Source organism: Argentina silus, assembly GCF_951799395.1.
Source record: "Argentina silus genome assembly, chromosome: 15".
Lineage (NCBI taxonomy): Eukaryota > Metazoa > Chordata > Actinopteri > Argentiniformes > Argentinidae > Argentina > Argentina silus.
Genome location: NC_139669.1, coordinates 5,994,269 through 6,014,268, shown reverse-complemented (window position 1 = coordinate 6,014,268; position 20,000 = coordinate 5,994,269). Strand labels below are relative to the sequence as shown.

At 48.7% G+C, this 20,000-nt stretch overlaps 2 protein-coding genes across 3 annotated transcripts in view; one reads left to right on the top strand and one right to left on the bottom strand.

The window, feature by feature from the left end:
• Positions 1 to 9,879, top strand: part of macrod1 (mono-ADP ribosylhydrolase 1) — a 42,838-nt gene extending 32,959 nt beyond the window's left edge. The window contains exons 6-11 of one of the 2 annotated variants that reach the window (XM_083685537.1): positions 5,563 to 5,684; positions 6,015 to 6,045; positions 6,845 to 6,918; positions 8,115 to 8,196; positions 8,979 to 9,017; positions 9,657 to 9,879. In XM_083685537.1, coding sequence (XP_083541663.1) covers positions 5,563 to 5,684; positions 6,015 to 6,045; positions 6,845 to 6,918; positions 8,115 to 8,196; positions 8,979 to 8,986 — 317 coding nt within the window. In that variant the 3' untranslated portion in view covers positions 8,987 to 9,017; positions 9,657 to 9,879. The remainder of the gene's footprint in view (positions 1 to 5,562; positions 5,685 to 6,014; positions 6,046 to 6,844; positions 6,919 to 8,114; positions 8,197 to 8,978; positions 9,018 to 9,656) is intronic. The other variant, XM_083685536.1, reaches the window with a different exon arrangement.
• Positions 9,880 to 14,160: 4,281 nt separating this feature from the next.
• Positions 14,161 to 20,000, bottom strand: part of ccdc88b (coiled-coil domain containing 88B) — a 19,810-nt gene continuing 13,970 nt past the window's right edge. The window contains 7 exon segments of the mRNA XM_083686368.1: positions 14,161 to 14,410; positions 15,417 to 15,628; positions 15,630 to 15,765; positions 16,513 to 16,679; positions 17,122 to 17,226; positions 18,672 to 18,817; positions 19,104 to 19,290. Coding sequence (XP_083542494.1) covers positions 14,376 to 14,410; positions 15,417 to 15,628; positions 15,630 to 15,765; positions 16,513 to 16,679; positions 17,122 to 17,226; positions 18,672 to 18,817; positions 19,104 to 19,290 — 988 coding nt within the window. The 3' untranslated portion in view covers positions 14,161 to 14,375.

Sequence of the window (20,000 nt, the reverse complement as noted above, 5' to 3'; positions counted from 1 at the left end):
GTGTGTGCGGGTGTATGTGTGTGTGTGTGTGTGTGTGTGTGTGTGTGAGTAGGTCTTTCTGTCACCATTAAGAGTGTTTTGGGATGAATGTGTGAGACAAATGAGTTCCACCAACGATGTGAGATCTGTGGAGACACACAGCTAGTGCCCCTGTAGTCTTTTATACAGTAGGTCTGTAGGCCTGTAGTGGTCTATACAGTAGGTCTGTAGTGGTCTATACAGCAGGTCTGTAGTGGTCTATACAGTAGGCCTGTAGTGATCTATACAGTAGGTCTGTAGTGGTCTATACAGTAGGTCTGTAGTGGTCTATACAGTAGGTCTGTAGTGGTCTATACAGTAGGTCTGTAGTGGTCTATACAGCAGACCTGCTGGGATTCACTCTGAGCCACCAGCCTGCACACACACTATGAGGGACAGAGACACACTCAGCACAGCAGTCCATTAAATACCACTAATGGTCTAACTGCCTCCGACAGTCAGCCGTGTTGAATGTAATTGTAGCAGAGAATGGACAGGGGGGGAAAAAGAGCTAGCGAGAGAGAGAGAGAGAGAGAGATTGCATTTGATGTAATGAAATAGGGAATGACGAAAGTCGGGTAGGTGTGTGTGTGTGTGTGGGGGGGGGGGGGGGTGGTTGTCAGAGTGGGGAGACGTTGGCAGGTAGACCAGACGACCACAGCCCCAGAGCCCACCTGTGTACCGATATGGTGCTATTACCATGGCAAAACCTCAGGGAACCACAGAACCCACAGCAACTGTCGAGAGAGAGAGAGAGAGAGAGAGAGAGAGAGATGGTTCCGTCACTTCTACCCATTCTCCTCCCTCCCCCAGCTTCATTTTCCTCAGTGGCCAATTAGCACTAATTAAAATCCTCCCTGCAAACATCACAAACACCTCTCCCTCTCCTCCAAGACCTTCTCCCTCTCCTCCAAGACCTTCTCCCTCTCCATTCCAAGACCTTCTCCCTCACCAAGACATTCTGCCTCTCCTCGAAGACCTCTTTCTCCTCCAAGACCTTCTCTCTCTCCTCCAAGACCTTCTCCCTCTCCTCCAAGACCTTCTCCCTCTCCTCCAAGACCTTCTCCCTCTCCTCTAAGACCTTCACTCCCTCCTCTTCTTCTCTCTTCATCTGTTAACCCTCCTCAGATAAGACAGTAATGGGTAAAGACTCTAGGTTAACCATCACCCAGGGAGTGTGTGCTAGTGTGTGTGTGTGAGTGTGCGTGTGTTTGATAGATAGTTATGAATGCAGAGAGAGACTGTGATGTTGACAGGGTCGTAGCCCAGTGCCTCGTAGGCAGCGTTAGCCGAGATGTTGCTGCTTCCTACACTAAGCAGAAGTCTCCTCTCCACGCTTGACAGTGTTAATTAATTTACTTAAGGGAGAAAAGTATAAGAAGGGAAACATGAACGCGTTGGTATTGCTGTGCTCTGTGAAAGAAAGAGAGAGAGAGAGGGAGGGAGAGAGGGAGGAGAGGGGGTGGGAGTGTCTTTAAAGCTGCTCTCAGAAGAGGAGAATTATGTCCGTTCCTTTTATCATTGTGATTTTCTCTCGTCCCGTCCCCCTGTCTCTGGCTCTGGAGAATAACGAGGCTTCTCTTTCTGAGAGCGAGAGAGGAGGAGAGACTGAGGGGCCCTCTGGGCTTAAATGGCCGGGGCCTTCCTTTGTGCCAAAGCCTGGGTCTGGATTTAAGGGCCTGTCCGCTTCACTGAGCACGAACTGAGGGGCTGACACCCAGAGGGCCGGCCAACCTTTTTGCAGCCAACAGTAAAAAGAGAGAAAGAAAAGAGAGAGAGAGAGAGAGAGAGAGAGAGACAGATGGAGGCGAAGAGAAAGGAAGGGAAAGAGAAAGAGAGGGAGGACACGGAAGTTTCACATGAAAGGCGAGAGCAGTCACTTGTGGTCTCTCAGGTAGGAGTTGTGGGCAGCCAGAGGGGGGATGATGGAGGCACAAAAACAAGGCAGACAATGAAAGGATAACAGGAAGAATAAAGGACAATAGGAAAGTAGAAGTGGGTGTCACTGGGTCGTATGGCGGAACATTCCCTTTGGGTTCATGCTAGAATAACAGCTACATATGAAAGGAGACACACACACACTTACACTCACACTCACACACGCGCACAGGCACGTATGCGAACACCCACCCACACAAACACACGCACATGCACGCACGCAATCCCACCCACATACACACACACGCACGCACGTATGCAAACCCACCCACACACACACACGCATATGCATGCACGCAATCCCACACACACACACACACACACACACACACACACACACACATGCACCCATGTAAAATAATAATTTATAAAGCGCTTATACAAGACTAATCTCAAACTGCATAAAATAAAATATAAATAGAAAAATTGTTAAAAAAACCATTTCATGAAAGCAACCATATCATCAAAGTCAAGGAGGAAGGCGAGGCCAGCCAATAAATACACACACACACACACACACACACACATACACACACACACACACACACACACACACACTAAATACACCCACATACACATACAAAGTAGTGGACCATGCTGGGATGTGTGTGTGCGTGTGTGCGTGTGTGCGTGTGTGCGTGTGTGTGTGTGTGTGTGTCTGTCTGTCTGTCTGTCTGTCTGTCTGTCTGTGTCTGTGTGTAAGAATGTGTGTGTGTGTGTGTGTGTGTGTGTGTGCTTATGTGCGCGAATGTGTGTGTGTGTGTGTGTGTGTGTGTGTGTGAGCATGTGAGTGCCTGCGTGTGTGCGTGCCCTTTCTCCTCCCCCCCCCCCCCCTCCCCACCCCGTTGGAGGAATATGTGCCTGACTCAGGTGATGAATGGTGAAACTAAACCAACAGCCGATCGATAATGTAAACAGCGCTGGAGTGAAGCAGTAAATAACACCCTACTGACAGCACTGTCTGCCTGAGGTGACAGGGAGAGAGGGGAGGGGAGGGGAGGAGAGGAGAGGGGAGGGGGGAGGAGAGGAGAGGGGAGGGGGGGAGAGGAGGGGAGGGGAGGGGAGAGAGAGAGAATGGGAGAGAGGGAGTACGAATGAGAGGGAGACAGAGGAAAGAGGAGAGTGAGAATGAGAGTGAAGGAGAGAGAGAGAAGGGGGGACAGAGAGGAAAGAGGGAGTGAGAATGAGAGAGAGTGATAGAGAGGGAGAGGAGGAGAGAGAGGAAAAAGGGAATGAGAATGAGAGTGAAGGAGAGAGAGAAGGGGGGTTGGAAAAGGGGGGTTGAGAATGAGAAAGATAGTGAGGGAGAGAGAGAGGTGGGGGTGGGCTGGTTAAAGAGGGGATTAAAAACAGGAGGTACGGTAGAGAAAAGAAAGGAAGAACAGAGAAGAGAGAATGACTGCAGACCTGATGGAGAGGGGTAAAAGAGTATGGAGAAAATTCAGTTTGAGGGGGTGGAGGGATGGAGGGAACTCTATTCAGTTTGAGAGGATGGACAGATGGAGGGAACTGTATTTGATGGTCCAGCCGGTCACTGGTCGTTGGGGGGGTCTTTGGGGAGTCTTTGGGGGGGTCCCCTGGCCTGACATTTAGCTGTGTGACATGCAGACAGACGGCCACCTTAAATGGCCGCTTCCTGAACCTGGAGCTACGTCAAGCTTTTCTCCTGAAGCACTGGGATGGATGACCTTTGGATGTCTGTCAGAGACCGCCCCCCCCACACCCCACACCCCACACCCCACCCCCCCCCACAACCCTGCAGTACATCCTGTCCTTCAAGCTCCCTGTGCCCCTGCCTGAGGAGCAGGGCGACATGTACTCTGTCACAGGCCAGCCATGGAGGACTGAGCTTTCATATTTAAATTCATTTTATTTCATTATTATTCTTTTTTTTTATTAAAAAAGAAATCCGCAGCACTCTTTCTCAGATGTATATTATTATAATATTTATATAACCACCATTTCAGCAGCAAGCTGCCTTCTTTGGGGTTTCAGAGATTTTAAAAAAAATGTATTGACCTCTGCATTGCATGATGAATACATTAAAAAGGCTAAAACGCTTAAAAAGGCTAAAACAGTAAACAAACCAAAAAAAACAACAATACAGTACAACCAACACAGATTAGGAGGCGGCATTCAATAGTTGTGTCACATCGGGGACAGCAGATGTTCTGTCATGTTCAGGTCTTGTCCTGACAATCCTACAGTAAGTGTGTACGTGAGTGTGTGTTTCTCTTCCTGAGGTTGAGTTGGTGGGTTGTGGTAGCAGGTGTCTGCTGTCAGACCGGGGGAGGTGTTGCAGGTGGAACGTGACCACAGCTGTTCTCCTCCAGTCAACAGACAGACACACTGAGGGCTGACAGGGAGGATGGGTAGCTGCTGTACGTTGGTTGATATACAGTAACAGATTCCAGTCATTTCTGCAAAAGTTACATGAAGTTATACACAGTTTTAGTTTATCTTTACGATGGTTTTATAGTACATTTCACCAGGGTCACAACACACTTCACATTTGATTAAAAACATACGATAACGGTACAAACATAAAATAAGGGTTGATCATAAAATAAGGATGAGAAAACAGGGGCGTTCAGTGGCGTTCTGGGGCGTTCAGTGGCGTAGCACACTAAGGCGCATACCATGTCATCGCAAGGTCCCTGGTTCGATTCCGGCCATCGACATATCCTGCATGTCATCCCTCCTCTCTCTCTCTCTCTCCCATCCTTCCTGTCAATCTCTACTGTCTCTATCCCAATAAAGCAGAAATGCCCTAAAACATATATTTAAAATAAAAAAAAGGATGAGAAAACAGAATTAACAGTGGATAAAGAGAAACAAAGAAAATAATAATGATAATACAAATAAAAACGATTTGGAAAAAGGAACATAGTTGTTTTGAAAAAGGGCACGGTCTCAGACTGGGAGATGGGAGATGAGTGCCATGGCGTCCCAGAGTGACATTGCTCTGCAGAGAAACACCTGCCAGCCGCAGGCCTTTTAGTGACCCCACTTTAGTGGCTTTCACTGTATTAAGTGTTTTTGTGTCAGATATAGATTGTGTGTGTGTGTGAGTGTTTACGTGTGTGTGTGTGTGTGTGTGTGTTTACATGTGTGTGTGTGTGTGTGTGTGTGTGTGTGTGTGTGTGTTTGTGTGTGTGTGTGTGTGTGTGTTTACGTGTTTACGTGTGTCTGTGTGTTTACGCGCATGTTTACGCATGTGCGTGTGTGTGTGTATAATGTACTCGTGTGTTGTGAATAGAGATTAGCTTTTTAAGTAGTGAGCTGCAGTCCCATGCTGCTGCTGCTGCTGCTGCTGTTGTTGTTTGCCCTCCCTGGTCCGTGTTGCTGAAGCTCAGTGACGTTCTCTGCCTGCTGTGTGGCATCATGTGTACCGTGTTAACGTTAGCCTGTAACATGTTGTCATGTGGCCCTGACTAATCTCTCTCTCTCTCTCTCTCTCTCTCTCTCTCTCTCAATTAAATTTGCATTTGCTCTCTCTCTCTCACTTTGTCTCTCTTCTTCTCTCTCTCTCTCTTTCTCTGCCATGCTCTCTCTTTCTTCCTCTCTCTCTCCCTTTCTCTCTCTCTCTCTCTCTGTGGGGTCCAGATGTGATCCACACGGTGGGGCCCGTAGCAGTGGGGGGAGTGGAGGAGGAGGAGAGGAACCGCCTCAGGGACTGCTACAAACACAGCCTGGAGAAGGCCACCCAGGGCCAGCTGCGTACTGTGGTGAGGCCGGGGGAGAGAGGGGAGGGGTGGGGGAGAGGGGGAGAGGGAGTGTGGGGTATGGCAGGGTAGTAAGAAAAAAGGGGTCTTAAGAAAAAAGGGTTCCAAAAGGGTTCTTCGGCTGCCTACATGGAACCAATAGGGTTCTACAACAGGGACAGCCGATGAACCCTTTATGGCACCTTTGAGGGAGGGGGGTGGGGGGGTGGGGGGGTGGTGTGTTTAGAATGGGGGGGGGTGGTTGAGGAGTTACAGTTACTATATGAGGGTTATTATCTTTTGTTCTTGCTGTGGTCATGAGCAGTGTTAATGATGTTTCTCTCTGCTCTGCAGGCGTTCCCTTGCATCTCCACTGGAGTCTACGGTGAGTTGTCTGATGTGTGTTTGTGTTTGTTTGTTTGTTTGTTTGTCTGTGTGACTGTGTGTGTGCATACGCTGTGTGTGTGTGTGTGTGTGTGTGTGTGTGTGTGTGTGTGTGTGTGTGTGTGTGTGTGTGTGTGTGTGCGCGTGTGTGTGTGTGTATCCATATGTCTGTCTGTATGTGTGTGTGTGTGCGTGTGTGTGTGTGTGTGTGTGTGTATGTGGGCATATGTGTGTTCGTGTCTCGCCGTGTCTTTTCCAGGAGCACCAGTTGAGTGTGCACACAGGGTGAACAGACTGCTTGGCGCACCAGATATCAATCGCCGCAGAGTCGAATTTCCAGATTAAATCGTTGGATTAGATGGCCAGATTAACAGAGATTAGGAAGGAGATGGTGTCAGATGGGATGTAATCACCCCACTAGCTGCTTGCGGGAGTTTTTAGCGATCGTACTTCTCCAACGGTTCCCCCTGGAGTGGCCAACTGTCTGTTCAGATGGAGAGGTAGAAAAGGCCACGATCGATGGAACTGTCTTGAAAAACTGAATAGTTTGCCTGAAATGATAAGCCTGTGTATTAACTCCACATAGCCTACAGGTATATACTGCAGTGGGACACAGAATTAGACACACACACATGCAGACACTCACACACACACACACACACACGCACACACACACACACACACACACACACACACACACACACACACACACACACACACACACATTAATATTTGATTAGGATCTGGGGCTGGTTTGGGTGTAGTTTTACCGTGTTTTTTTTTAATGTGTGTGTGTGTAGGATACCCACCTGAACAGGCTGTTGACGTGGCCTTGGCAACTGTCAGACAATACCTGGACGACCACCCCGATAAGGTGTGTGTGTGTTTGTCTATGTGTTGTGTGTGTGTGTGTGTGTGCGAGTATGTGTGTACGTGTTTGCATGATTCCAATTTTTCCCTCCATTTCCTCCTGGTATTCTTTCTCACACAGCTGTTGTTTTTGTTTTGTGGAGAGACTGAGGAGAGGACACACACACACACACAAAAACACACACTTGAAAACACACTCACATTGGCTCACACGCTCGTAGCCAAGTCTGGGTTTTAATTGGCTCCTTGCGGGACCAGAGGAGACTAATATACACACACACACACACACACACACACACACACACACACACACACACACCTCCTGAGAGAGGGAACTGAGAAAAGACAAAATAAAGGAAGAGAGGACTTGCAGGGAAGTTGAAAGGGAATGGAGCAGTGGTGAACTTCTCCAATCTGTCCATTTTTGGCACTCCTCCTCTTCCTCATCCCCTTCTCCTCCTCTCCCCTCATCCTCTCCACCTCCTCCTCCCCCCCTCCCCCCTCCCCCTCCTCTTCTCCCCTCCTCCGTCTCTTGACATCTCTACCCTGCTGATGCAGGTGTTGATGATGTTGTTGTTGATGATGATAATAGTGTGTGTCGTCGTCGTGTTTACGTGTGTGTGTGTGTGTGTGTAAACACACACACATGTCAGATCGGTGCATTCACTCCATGTTCCATGTTCCATGTTCCATGAACATGGTTTTCCCATTGATTCCCATGCCGCGTACTGCGTGTGTAATAGCACATCATAACATATCATGTGTGTGCCCTGATTGTAGACAGAAGCAGCCGCTCGACTCCAAATAGTCACTTTATAAAGCACGGTGAAACGGCTCATCGGGGTCATGTGGAGACGAGTGTGTGTGTGTGTGTGTGTGTGTGTGTGTGTGTGGGGGGGGGGGGGGGTACTGCCAGCTGCTGCCAGCGGTACAGAGCTAGCTGTTATGGTAGCTATAATAATAAGAGGGTACTGCCAGGGATGGTAAAGGGCTGATGGGTTCATGCTGAGTGAGCTGCAGGCTGTTGTGTGCTAGTGTGTTAGCTGTCTTCACTAGGCTGTATGAAGCTGTTGGTTTTTTTTTTGTCGGGAGTGTGTGTCTGTCGTTCTGCTGCTGTTGCACACACCGTTTGCACGCTTTGTCATTTTGTGTGTGTGTGTGTGTGTGTGTGTGTGTCTGTGTGTGTGTGTGTCTCACCAGCTGGACAGAGTCATCTTCTGCGTGTTCCTGCCAACTGATAAAGAGCTGTACCAGAAGAAGCTCCCTCTCTACTTCCCTGTCGGTCAGTATCTACACACACACACACACACACACACACGCGCACACACACACACACGCACGCGTGCGCACGCACACATACACACACACACGCACACGAACACACACACACACACACGCACGCACAAAATGACATAATACAGAGTTACAGGAAGTACACTCAGTAACACAGTCCTACACAGCCAACACATCTGTCTGGACCCCTCTTCAAGTGCAGAGCTCTCTCTGTTTTATTAGATTTATTTAACCTTTAATCTCATTGAGATACATCTTGTTTTAACAGAGACCTTTAAGATATCTCCTTACCAAACTACCTTTGGTAGCACCACTCTGACACCTGACATCAGTGGAGGTAACACATACCCAGGGGGCGCTGTGGCAGATTACTGGAGCCATAACACTGAAGTAGTAATGTCCAAATAGTTACTCACGCCAGAAGCGTTAAAATCCCGGAAATCTGAAGCCTCGCTCCTCTACTGGGGTACGGAAGTCAAGTTTCCCCGTTGACCCCCCCCCCCCCCCCCACTACAAATAGCGTACCGTTGGCCACTTTCCACATTGGCTGTTGTTGTTATTTTTATGTTTCAATAAACTTGTTCATGAGTTTTGGGGTGTCATTGTCAACACAGTTAGTCATCACTAACTCTGAGCACCAATGAGACCCATGACGTTGTGTCACTGTCCACTCTCCTGGAGCCATGTGACAGGTCTCCTAGCCAATCAATCTCTGTTTCCCCTCCTTCCCCTCATCTTGTACCACCCCCCCACCCCCCACCCTCCCCCCAGCCTGCTGACCAATCAGGGCGACCCCTGTTTCAAGCACAGGTAACCAGCATGGTGTGGTGAATTGCAGTGCAGTGGTGTGTGTCGCTCGCTGTAGCTGTCGCTATGGCAACCGTGACAACTGTGAACGTGGTTGTTGTTGACGTCGGAGGGTTTGACGGCGGTCTCCTCCGTCCCACTGTGATGTTTGTGTTTGTGAGAACTTTTTCCGAGTTTCCTAGAGGAACCTAGAACCTTTCCTTCCTGACTAACTAACTAACTAACTAAACACCGATAGACAAATCGCAAAGCCCCGTTGAGCTGGAATCTTCAAAGCAGTTTAAACCCCTCTAGCTGCCTGTGGCTAAACGCTTAAGGCTAGCCTTGAGGCCAGTCATGTTTGTCCATAGAATGTTCACTCTGCCAAACCCAACTGTCTCCTCTGCCTCTTGTCTTCCTGAGTGTGTGTGTGTGCTTGTGTGTGCGTGTGTGTGTGCGTGTGTGTGTGCGTGTGTGTGTGTGTGTGTGTGTGTGTGTGTGAAGATAGGATAGTTTTTTAAGATAGGATAGAACACCTCGTATGAACACCTCGATGTAAAGCTCACTCATGCTCATGGTGACAGTTGTTATTGCCAGACATACTTGTGTCTTTATGAAGATGTCACAGGACTCTGACACGCTTCATTCTCTGTTCCCCCGCAGGTCTGCCTGTGAAGAGTAGATTATGAAAGAGTGATTTTGGGGTTGTCGTTGGATACACACTGCCGTGGCATACCGCCTGCGCCCTCCTCCTCTTCCTCCTCTTCCTCTCCCTGGCACTGCACTACAGAAGACATGATGGATATCTAGTCTCATGAATGAATTGATCTAGACTGGATGAACTGCTGTAAATCAATAAAATACACAATGTCTGCTTTATAATTAATCGACTTGCTTTTTAAACAAACTTCCCAAAGACTTGATGTGTGTGTGTGTGATGTTTGTGTCTGTTCAAATAATGAAACACTCTATTACTTTATTTCATTGTGTGTGTGTGTGGGTGTGGATGATAGAAGTTCATTAAAACTGATCACAGAGGCTTAGGTGTTGGAGAAGATCATTTCTGGGGGATTTGATACGACTCAGTGAGTCGATGTCAGGAGAGACTACTTCATGTGATTGTGTGAGTGTGTGTGTGTCTGTGAGTGTGTGTGTGTATGTGTGTGCACGTGTGATGTGTGATGGGGCTGGGTGTGTATTTTAACTTGTTTGTGTATTGTCATTTTTGGAGAGACCCGTGTGGTGATTTGTTTGAAATGAAATGGCTGTTAGTGCCTGGTATGTTATCCAACCCTGTGTTCTTCACTTTGATGTTTAGACAAGTTTGTTTATTGATTTTCAAATCTTCACAGAGAGAGGGAGAGAGAGAGGGAGGGGGAGAGAAGGGTATAAGAACACAACGAACAGCATCAACAACACAGGAGCACCCTTATGTTTTCTAAGCTCTCTCCCGGGGCAGGGGAGGGGAGGGGAGGGGAGGTAAATAGAGCTGGGTGGAGAGACCAGGGGAATGGGAGGAGGGAGGGAGGGAGGGAGGGAGAGGAAAAGAAAAGAGGGACTGAGGAGACAGAAGGAGAGAGGGGGGGAGGGAGGGAAAGAATGATGAACTAATCTGAAGGCCCTCCGTTTTTTAATAAGCAGACAGTGAATATAGTCTCAGACCAGTCACTCTGAATAATGAGGGGGGGGGGGGGGGGGGGAGAGAGAGGGAAAAGATGAAAAGAGAGTTAGACTCATTATCCACCAACCTGACTTCATCACTGTCCCATCATATAACTTTCTCTCTCTCTCTCTCTCTCTCTCCTTCTCTCTCCTTCTCCCTCTCTCCCACTCAAATTGAGTTCACTCTAGTAGAGTGACAAATGGAGACCAATTACCTTAACCATAGCATTAACTTAAAGCTCACTTCACTGTCATTTGTCATAAAACCAACAAAAAAAAACAGATAAGTCTGTCGGCCCCCGAAAGAAGTTGTCTTCTTCCCCACGTCCACCGCTGTATGTAGACATACCGTTTATTGGTGGACTGTTTTCTAGCCGTTTCTCAGCGATTCGTTCAATCAGACCACGGCCAGTGAGAGAAAGGAAAAGAGGGAGGGATGGGGTCAGGTAGAAGGGTTTGGGTGATTGGGGGAGGGGAGGGGGGTGTATGGATGGGGGTCTGATGGGGGGGTAGGGTGGTGTGTATGGATTATGGATGGGGGGAGCGGGCGGTAAACTGCTTGTGAAATGAAAATGGCTCTTTAGCAGAATCCAGGACACTTGGGCGCTGTGCTGGATCAATGTTGGCTGATTTACCGCCTGAAAGCCTGTCAGAGTGTGAAGAAAGGGAAGGAGGAGAGAGAGAGAGAGGAGAGGAGGGAGAGAGAGAGAGGAGAGGAGGGAGAGAGAGAGAGAGAGAGAGAGAGATGAAGTGGAAGGGGAGAACTTTGAGCTGAGTGTGAGTGATTGAAGTCCTGGCATAGAAGGGGAGAGAGAGAGAGAGAGACAAAAAGAAAGGTGAAGAATTAGATTGTCCAGAATGGAGAGAGACGAGAAAATGAGAGGAGAGGGTCGTAGGGTTGTTCATTCTCTCTCCCACGCCCTGTCACTCCACTAGACACCATTCACCAGTTTGGGACATTAGTGTTTTGTTCTGTTGGGTCCCTCTTCCACAAATGCGCGCACACACACACACACACACACATGCTCTCACACACACACATGCACACACACGCTCTCACACACACCCGCTGTCACACACACATACACAATAACACATCAAACACACCTTCTAAGGATCTGTGAGGAATATTGTTGTTGCGTTACTGCGTCCTCATTGGACACAATGGCTCCTCATTGAGGGCTCATTGTGTTTAATTTGTCCCTGAATAATATGACAGTGTTGATGTTGCTTTGATATATTTATGTCCTGAATGTGTTCAGCTGTGTGTGTGCGTGTGTCTGTCTATGTCTATCCATTCGACTGCTCAATATGTATGACTACGATAGAGTGTGTGTGTGTGTGTGTGTGTGTGTGTGTGTGTGAGAGAGAGAGTGACTTGAGAGACAGGCACACAGGACATGCTGAAGGCCTCGGACGCCGGACATCTCCAGAGTGTTTTCCCGCACCCCTCAGGGAGGTTAGGTTTATTTTATTTTTATTTTGAGTGTTTAATGTATTAAAAGGGCCGAGGTAATGAATTATAATCTTTAATGCAGCGACCGATCGATACCACCAGAGAATAAATCAGCTTTTACTGAGAGCGTCAAAGCCTTTAATACACTAGGGGAGAGAGAGAGGGATGGAGGGAGGGAGAGGAGGGGAGGGAGGGACAAAGACTGAGAGGAGGAGGAAAGGGAGGGAGGTAGAGATGGAAAGGGGCAAATGTGAGTGTGTGTGGGGGGGGGGCGAGGGGGGGGGGGGGGTATGGTTGTGGATACAGTTACCTCAGGGATAACCTCATTCAGTAAAAGCCCTCTCTGGAAGCTGTGCTATTTTGACAGTTTTGTGAGGAAGCAAGGTTGTCGGGTCATAGCCGGTGTGTAAACACACTTATTATTCTTCTGCCTGCTGTGTTGTTTGTTCCGCTGCTCAGTCTCGATAGCCCGGGGCTACACTTAATTAATTACCACAGACCCTCTTCACTCGATCGAAGTTCAGCTCTCCTGACCCTCCCCTGTCTCACCTGCTGTGCTTGGTGTCCATGCCAACTCTGAGAGACGGAGTACGCTGTGTCAGAAATGAAAGAGTGGCCGTCTGATATCTGATACCAGTGATTTTTCTACCAGGGTCGTCCTGGCCTGAGTCGTTCTGTCTGGATTCAGTCGGCTGCTGGTAGCAGTAAAACAAAGTCATTAGACAATCCTTCTAGAGGTAAAACATTAAAGTTTGATGGTGAGGGCCGAGATAGGCCCAGGATGGAGAGAGGGAGTGAGTGTGTGAGAGAGGGAGTGGGAGAGAGAGAAAGAGAGAGATTTCCCCTTCACTTACAGACAGACCCACGATAGATAGAGAGAGAGATGGAGTGAGAGAGAGAGAGAGTGAGTGATCTCACCTTCACTTGCAGATAGACCCACAATAGATAGAGAGAGAGATATATAGAGAGAGAAAGAGAGGGAGTGTGTGAGAGAGAGAGAGAGAGTAAGTTATCTCCCCTTCACTGACAAGGAGACACAGATGACACTACTTACTCAGCTCTTCAATTATGTACCACCTGTTTAGACTGGGTCTCCGACCAGTGGGCTTTGTGTGCAGCTATGTAGGCTATCATTGTATGTTAATGCACCTTCTTCTGGAGTCTGAGGGAGTTTGAAAATTGCTGTTTTTTTTGTTTTTTTCTTCTTCTTTTCTCTTTTCTTCACCGTGACTTTTAATTCTTTGGGCTTGTGGTTGATTGCCTGTGGGGGTGTTTGATAGAGGCTTTTTCTCTATATTAACCTTCTGAGTGGCAGGCCCAATATCATCCTTCCTCTCCGCACTCATGCGTCCCTGTGCATCTCAATTTCATAAACACAGTGTTCACAATGTTCGTTTTGATGAATGTCGCCATGACAACTACATAATTCATGAATTATATTAGCGTTCCATTTGTCATATTCAGAAGCATAATTCACCAGGGATGGGATGGGGGGGGGAGGAGGGGGGGGCAAGACAGAAAAGCTTTTCTCTGCTTTTATTGTGAGTGTCTTCTTCTCACACACTGTGCCACCCGCCCCCCCCTCACCCTCTAACACCCCACCCCCCCCCACCCCCCACCCCCATCCCTCCCTTACACCTTTAAAATGATGACTGACGTACCTTTGGTTCTGGGATGCATGCAACCAAAGCGGTCACAGCGAGCATTCGTGCAGGTTCTGTAGGTCTACTCATTAGAGGGAGATGTTTGTTTGTTAATACATTCTGTGTGTTCTCAGTCTGTGTACGGGTCTACGGTACCAAGCTCTACACTGACACCCATTGGCTGGAGAAGGGAAGGATGGAGGAACTGACGCTTTTCACCCAAGACATGATTTGACAGGATGTGGACGGCTTTTTCTTTTCTGTTTTGTGGCAGTTATACGTATATGTTCTTTTAAATAACTACGCCATTTTGTAATTCATATGCTTTGAGCAAGGAAAAGGCCTTGAATCAATGAAAGGATATCAAATAAAAAATAAAAAGACATACCTAACACAAGTCTTTCATAATCATTCTAAAAAACATTTATTTCAAGTGTCTAATATCCTGTAAAAATATATCCTTGATATAATCCTTGATATACAGTATGAACACCTTTTATACTGAATCCTCATTATTGTATTTTAATAAAATAGTAATAGTATAGTAATATGATCGAATAGTAATACGATTTCAGAAGACTGAAATCCTGGTATTGGCAGTGAAAGTGGGCAGTAGTTCTCTCATTCAGCGAGATGTTCCTGACTGGACTCAGCATCTGAAAGGGGAGAGACATGAAAGACCATAAAGATTACCTATGATGCTGCAGCTGCACACACACACACACACACACACACACACACACACACACACACACACACACCTGCAAGGCGCACACTCATTCATAACTCATACACAACATTCAGTGAATAGACACACACACACACACACACACACTCATTCATAACTCATACACAACATTTAGTCAATACACACACACACACACACACACACACACCTGCACAGCGCGCACACGCACACACACACACACACACACACACACACACACACACACCTGCAAGGCACACACTCATTCATAACTCATACACAACATTCAGTGAATAGACACACACACACACACACACTCATTCATAACTCATACACAACATTCAGTCAATACACACACACACACACCTGCACAGCACGCACGCACACACACACACTCACACACACCTGCACAGCGCGCGCACACTCACATACACACTACATTATTGTCTTCAGCCACATAAAGCATGCATTGCTTTTTCCTCCTTCAGGGTTTCAATCCATTGAAACCTTGAAGAAGACGGCTTCGTTGGTCCAATGAACACTCAGCATCGAGGAGGAGTGTGAGGCTCTCTTTCCTTCATTTAGGTTTCACCCTCCAGCCTGCACCTCAGACCAAACTATGGGGTGCATGTTCTTGTTCTTTGAACATTCCTTTCCAGAGCGACTTACAATGAGAACATTCGCCAAAAGTAAATGAAACAGCTACACTTCACTATGATCGCATCAAGTACAACCCAGAGCTAACACCAGACACGTGAACACACCAGACACGTGAACACACCAACACCTGTCCCAACCCTCATTAGTTTACACATCTCCCCCTCTCCCCTCCTCACCTCTCCTCCCCTCCCCTCTACCCTTCCAAGTTCACACATCCTCTCTCCTCTCTTCCACCATTCCTTGTTCACATACTGTATCCCCCTCTCCTCTCCTCTCCTCCCTCCTCCCCTCCTCACCTTGCCCTCCATGCTCTGTTATGCTCTCCTGGCTAGCTGTGGGTGTGGTCGTGGAGGGGGGTGTGGTCGTGGAGGGGGGTGTGGTCGCAGGGCTGTTCTCCCCCTCCCAGATGACGGTGGCCCCTGTTTGGGTGGAGTGAAGCCTCTGGCGGGGCGGGCTTCTCTTGTCCCCGGGGCTGAAGGACTGGGAGACCCCTCCCCCTCCCCCCCCTCCCCCGGCTCAGACCCCAGCCATGACGGGAGCCCAGTTTGCGGCGGCCCCCTGAGGCCCGCTGGCCCCCCCCTGAGTCGGAGTCCGAGGAGGCGACTCTACGCAGGGGGGAGGGGGAGACTGGGGCACTGCGGGGATCTACGAGAGGGAGAGAACAGGGGGAGAGAGAAAGAGAGAGAGAGAGACTGATGAAGAATAAGATGACTTTTGCTGGCCATTCACGTAACAGAGATTTTCCTCCTTTGCATTTTACACACACATGCATGTACACAGAGAGAGGGTCCGCTGTGGGGTCAGGCACAGTGCAGCGCCCCCTGGGGCCGTGAGGGTGTACCTCAGACGGAGGTGCATAAGGAGGGTTATCAATGGAGGTGTAGATAGAGGGGTATCGATGGAGGTGTAGATAGAAGGGTAGATAGAGGGGTATCAATAGAGGTGTAGATAGAGGGGTATCAATAGAGGTGTAGATAGAGGGGTATCAATAGAGGTGTAGATAGAGGGGTATCAATGCCTTTGTGGATGTTTTATGACTTGAATGGACTGAGGTGCGTTGAAGAACCTGAATTGTTGTAGTGTGAAATAGTGTTGATGTGTATGGTGTCACCTTGCTGTTGTGTGTGCCAATGTGTTGTGCTGTGTGCATAATATAGTCTCACCTTGCCGCAGAACTGTGCTTTTATGTGTGTATGTCTTATTACTGTGCGTGTGGTATTACTGTGACCTGGTTCTGCAGTGTGTGTGTGTGTGTGTGTGTGTGTGGGTGTGTGTGTGTGCCTGTGTGTGTGTGTGTGCCTGTGTGTGTGTGTGTGTGTGTGTGCGTGTGTGTGTGTGTGTGTGCCTGTGTGTGTGTGTGTAGTGTGTGTGCGTGCATGTTATTGCTCTCACCTGGCTCTGCAGTGTGTGTGTCGGGTGTGTAGTCGGTGCTGTCGGCCAGGTTCTCTACACTCCCAGCGGCAAAATACAGAGCGCGGCCCTCCCTTCCTCCTCCTCCTCCTCCTCCTCCTTTAGGCTTGATCAGTTTCTTCATCCTGTCTGCTATCCAGTTAGACTTCCTACAGACGGAGAGATGGGAGGGAGCGAGGGAGCGAGGGGGGAAGGGAGGGAGGGAGGGAGGAGAGTAATTGAGAAGCAGACAGACATGAAAGTGAGGGAGAGAGAGGGGAGGTTTTTGAGACTTCACTGTGTGTGTGTGTGTGTGTGTGTGTGTGTGTGTGTGTGTGTGTGTGTGTGTGTGTGCGTGTTCACTTGGTCTTGCTGTGTGTGGGGAGGCTGTGTGTGTGTGTGTGTGTGTGTGTGTGTGTGTGTGTGTGTGTGTGTGTGTGTGTGTGTGTGTGTTACTTTGTCTTGTTGGGTATGGGGAGGCTGTGTCTGTGTGTGTGTGTGTGTGTGTGTGTGTGTGTGTGTGTGTGTGTGTGTGTGTGTTTACTTGGTCTTGGTGGGTGTGGGGAGGCTGTGTGTGTGTGTGTGTGTGTGTGTGTGTGTGTGTGTGTTTACTTGGTCTTGGTGGGTGTGGGGAGGCTGGGGTCCAGGACTCTGTACTGATCCATTATCTTCTCCACCAGCTTCTGCTTCTCCCTCCGCAGCTCACCCAGCTTTTCTCTGAGGAGAGGAAGCGAGAGGGAGGAGAAGAAAGGTGAGGGGGGGGGGGTGAGGATGAGAAGAGAAAAAGGGAGGAGAGGCTTAGGTAATCATATTTGGCACATTGATATACACTCACCGGCCACTTTATTAGGTACACCTGTTCAACTGCTCGGTAACGCAAATATCTAATCAGCCAATCACATGGCAGCAACCCAATGCATGGGTCAAGACGACCTGCTGAAGTTCAAACCGAGCATCAGATTGGGGAAGAAAGGTGATTTAAGTGACTTTGAATGTGGCATGGTTGTTGGTGCCAGACGGGCTGGTCTGAGTATTTCAGAAACTGCTGATCTACTGGGATTTTCACGCACAACCATCTCTAGGGTTTACAGAGAATGGTCTGAAAAAGAGAAAATATCCAGTGAGCGGCAGTTCTCTGGGCAAAAATGCTTTGTTGATGCCAGAGGTCAGAGGAGAATGGCCAAACTGGTTCGAGATGATAGAAAGGCAACAGTAACTCAAATAATCACTCATTACAACCAAGGTATGCAGAAGACCATCTCTGAACGCACAACACGTCAAACCTTGAAGTAGATGGGCTACAGCAGCAGAAGACCACACCGAGTGCCACTCCTGTCAGCTAAGAACAGGAAACTGAGGCTACAATTTGCACGGGCTCACCAAAATTGGACAATAGAAGATTGGAAAAACATTGCCTGGTCTGATGAGTCTCGATTTCTGCGACATTCAGATGGTAGGGTCAGAATTTGGCGTAAACAACATGAAAGCATGGATCCATCCTGCCTTGTATCAACGGTTCAGGTTGGTGGTGGTGGTGTAATGGTGTGGGGGATATTTTCTTGGCACACTTTGGGCCCCTTAGTACCAATTGAGCATCGTTTAAACGCCACAGCCTATTTGAGTATTGTTGCTGACCATGTGCATCCCTTCATGGCCACAATTTACCCATCTTCTAATGGCTACTTCTAGCATGATAATGCACCATGTCACAAAGCAAAAGTCGTCTCAAACTGGTTTCATGAACATGACATCAGTGTTCTTCAGTGGCCTTTCCGAATCACCAGATCTGAATCAAATAGAACACTTTTGGGATGTGGTAGAACGGGAGATTCACAGCTTGAAAGTGCACCTGAAAAATCTGCAGGAATTGCGTGATGCGATCATGTCATCATGGACCAGAATCTCAAAGGAGTGTTTCCAACATCTTGTGGAATCAAAGCCACGAATAAATGAGGCTGTTTTGAGAGCAAAACAGGGAGGGAGGCTCTAGGGAGGTCCTACCGAGTATTAGTATAGTGTTCCTAATAAAGTGATTGGTATGTGTGTGTGTGTGTGTGTGTGTGTGTGTGTGTGTGTGCATGCACGCACACGTATCTGAGTACGTGTGCACTGGCGTGCATGCGTGTGTGTGTGTGTATGTGTGTGTGTGTGTGTGTACTCACAGGGCCTCTCTCTGCTGAGTGTGTTGCTGGTCTCGGCGCTCCAGGCTTTGTTCCAGCAAGGCTCGGTTCTCCTTGGAGAGACTCTGGTTCTGCTCCAACAGGTGACGGTTCTCCTCCTCCATGTTCCCCTTCAGCTGCGTCAGCAGCTACACACACACACACACACACACACACACACACACACACACACAGACACACACACAGATAATAAATAATCTATCGTAAACAAGGGTACATAAGGGCTGAGCTCAGGGATATATCGAACAGAATAGCAGAGTGGGCCATATTGTGTGTGTGTGTGAGTGTGTGTGGGTGCGCACACGTGTGTGTGTGTGTGTGTGTGTGTGTATGTGTGTTTATGTGTATGAGTCTGTGTGTGTGTGTGTGTGTGTGTGTGTGTGTGTGTGAGTCTGTATGTGTGTGTCTGCTGACCTGGTACTGGCTAGTGAGGCGGACGTTGCTGAGATCCATGCTCTGGTTGTTCTCTCTCAGGACGCTGATCTCTCCCTCCAGCCTGGTCCTCTCCAGCTGGGCAGCACTCAGCTCCCCCCTCAGCATACTGCCCTGGCCCAGCAGATCACTCTGCACCTGGGCCCACTCCCTCTGCAGCGCCTGCAGCCTGGGAACACACAACAACCACCACAACAACCACCACCACAACCACCACAACCACCACAACCACCACCACAACAACCACCACCACAACCACCACAACCACCACCACAACAACCACAACCACCACCACAACCACCACAACCACCACCACAACCACCACAACAACCACCACCACAACCACCACCACAACAACCACAACCACCACCACAACCACCACAACCACCACAACAACCACAACAACCACCACAACCACCACAACCACCACCACAACCACCACAACCACCACCACAACCACCACAACAACCACCACCACCACAACCACCACAACCACCACCACCACCACAACAACCACCACCACCACAACAACCACCACAACAACAACAACCACAACCACCACAACCACCACAACCACCACCACAACAACCACCACCACCACAACAACCACCACCACCACCACAATAACCACCACCACCACAACAACCACAACCACCACAACAACAACAACCACCACAACAACAACCACCACAACAACCACAACCACAACCACCACAACAACCACAACCACAACACAAGACAGACAGACAGACAGACAGACAAACAGTAGTCAGGCAGTAGGTCAACCAGGCAGCAGAACAGTTAATCAGGTAGACATTCAACCAGGCAGGGAGGTTAGGCAGGTCAAACAGTTAACCAGGCAGGGAGGTTAGGCAGGTC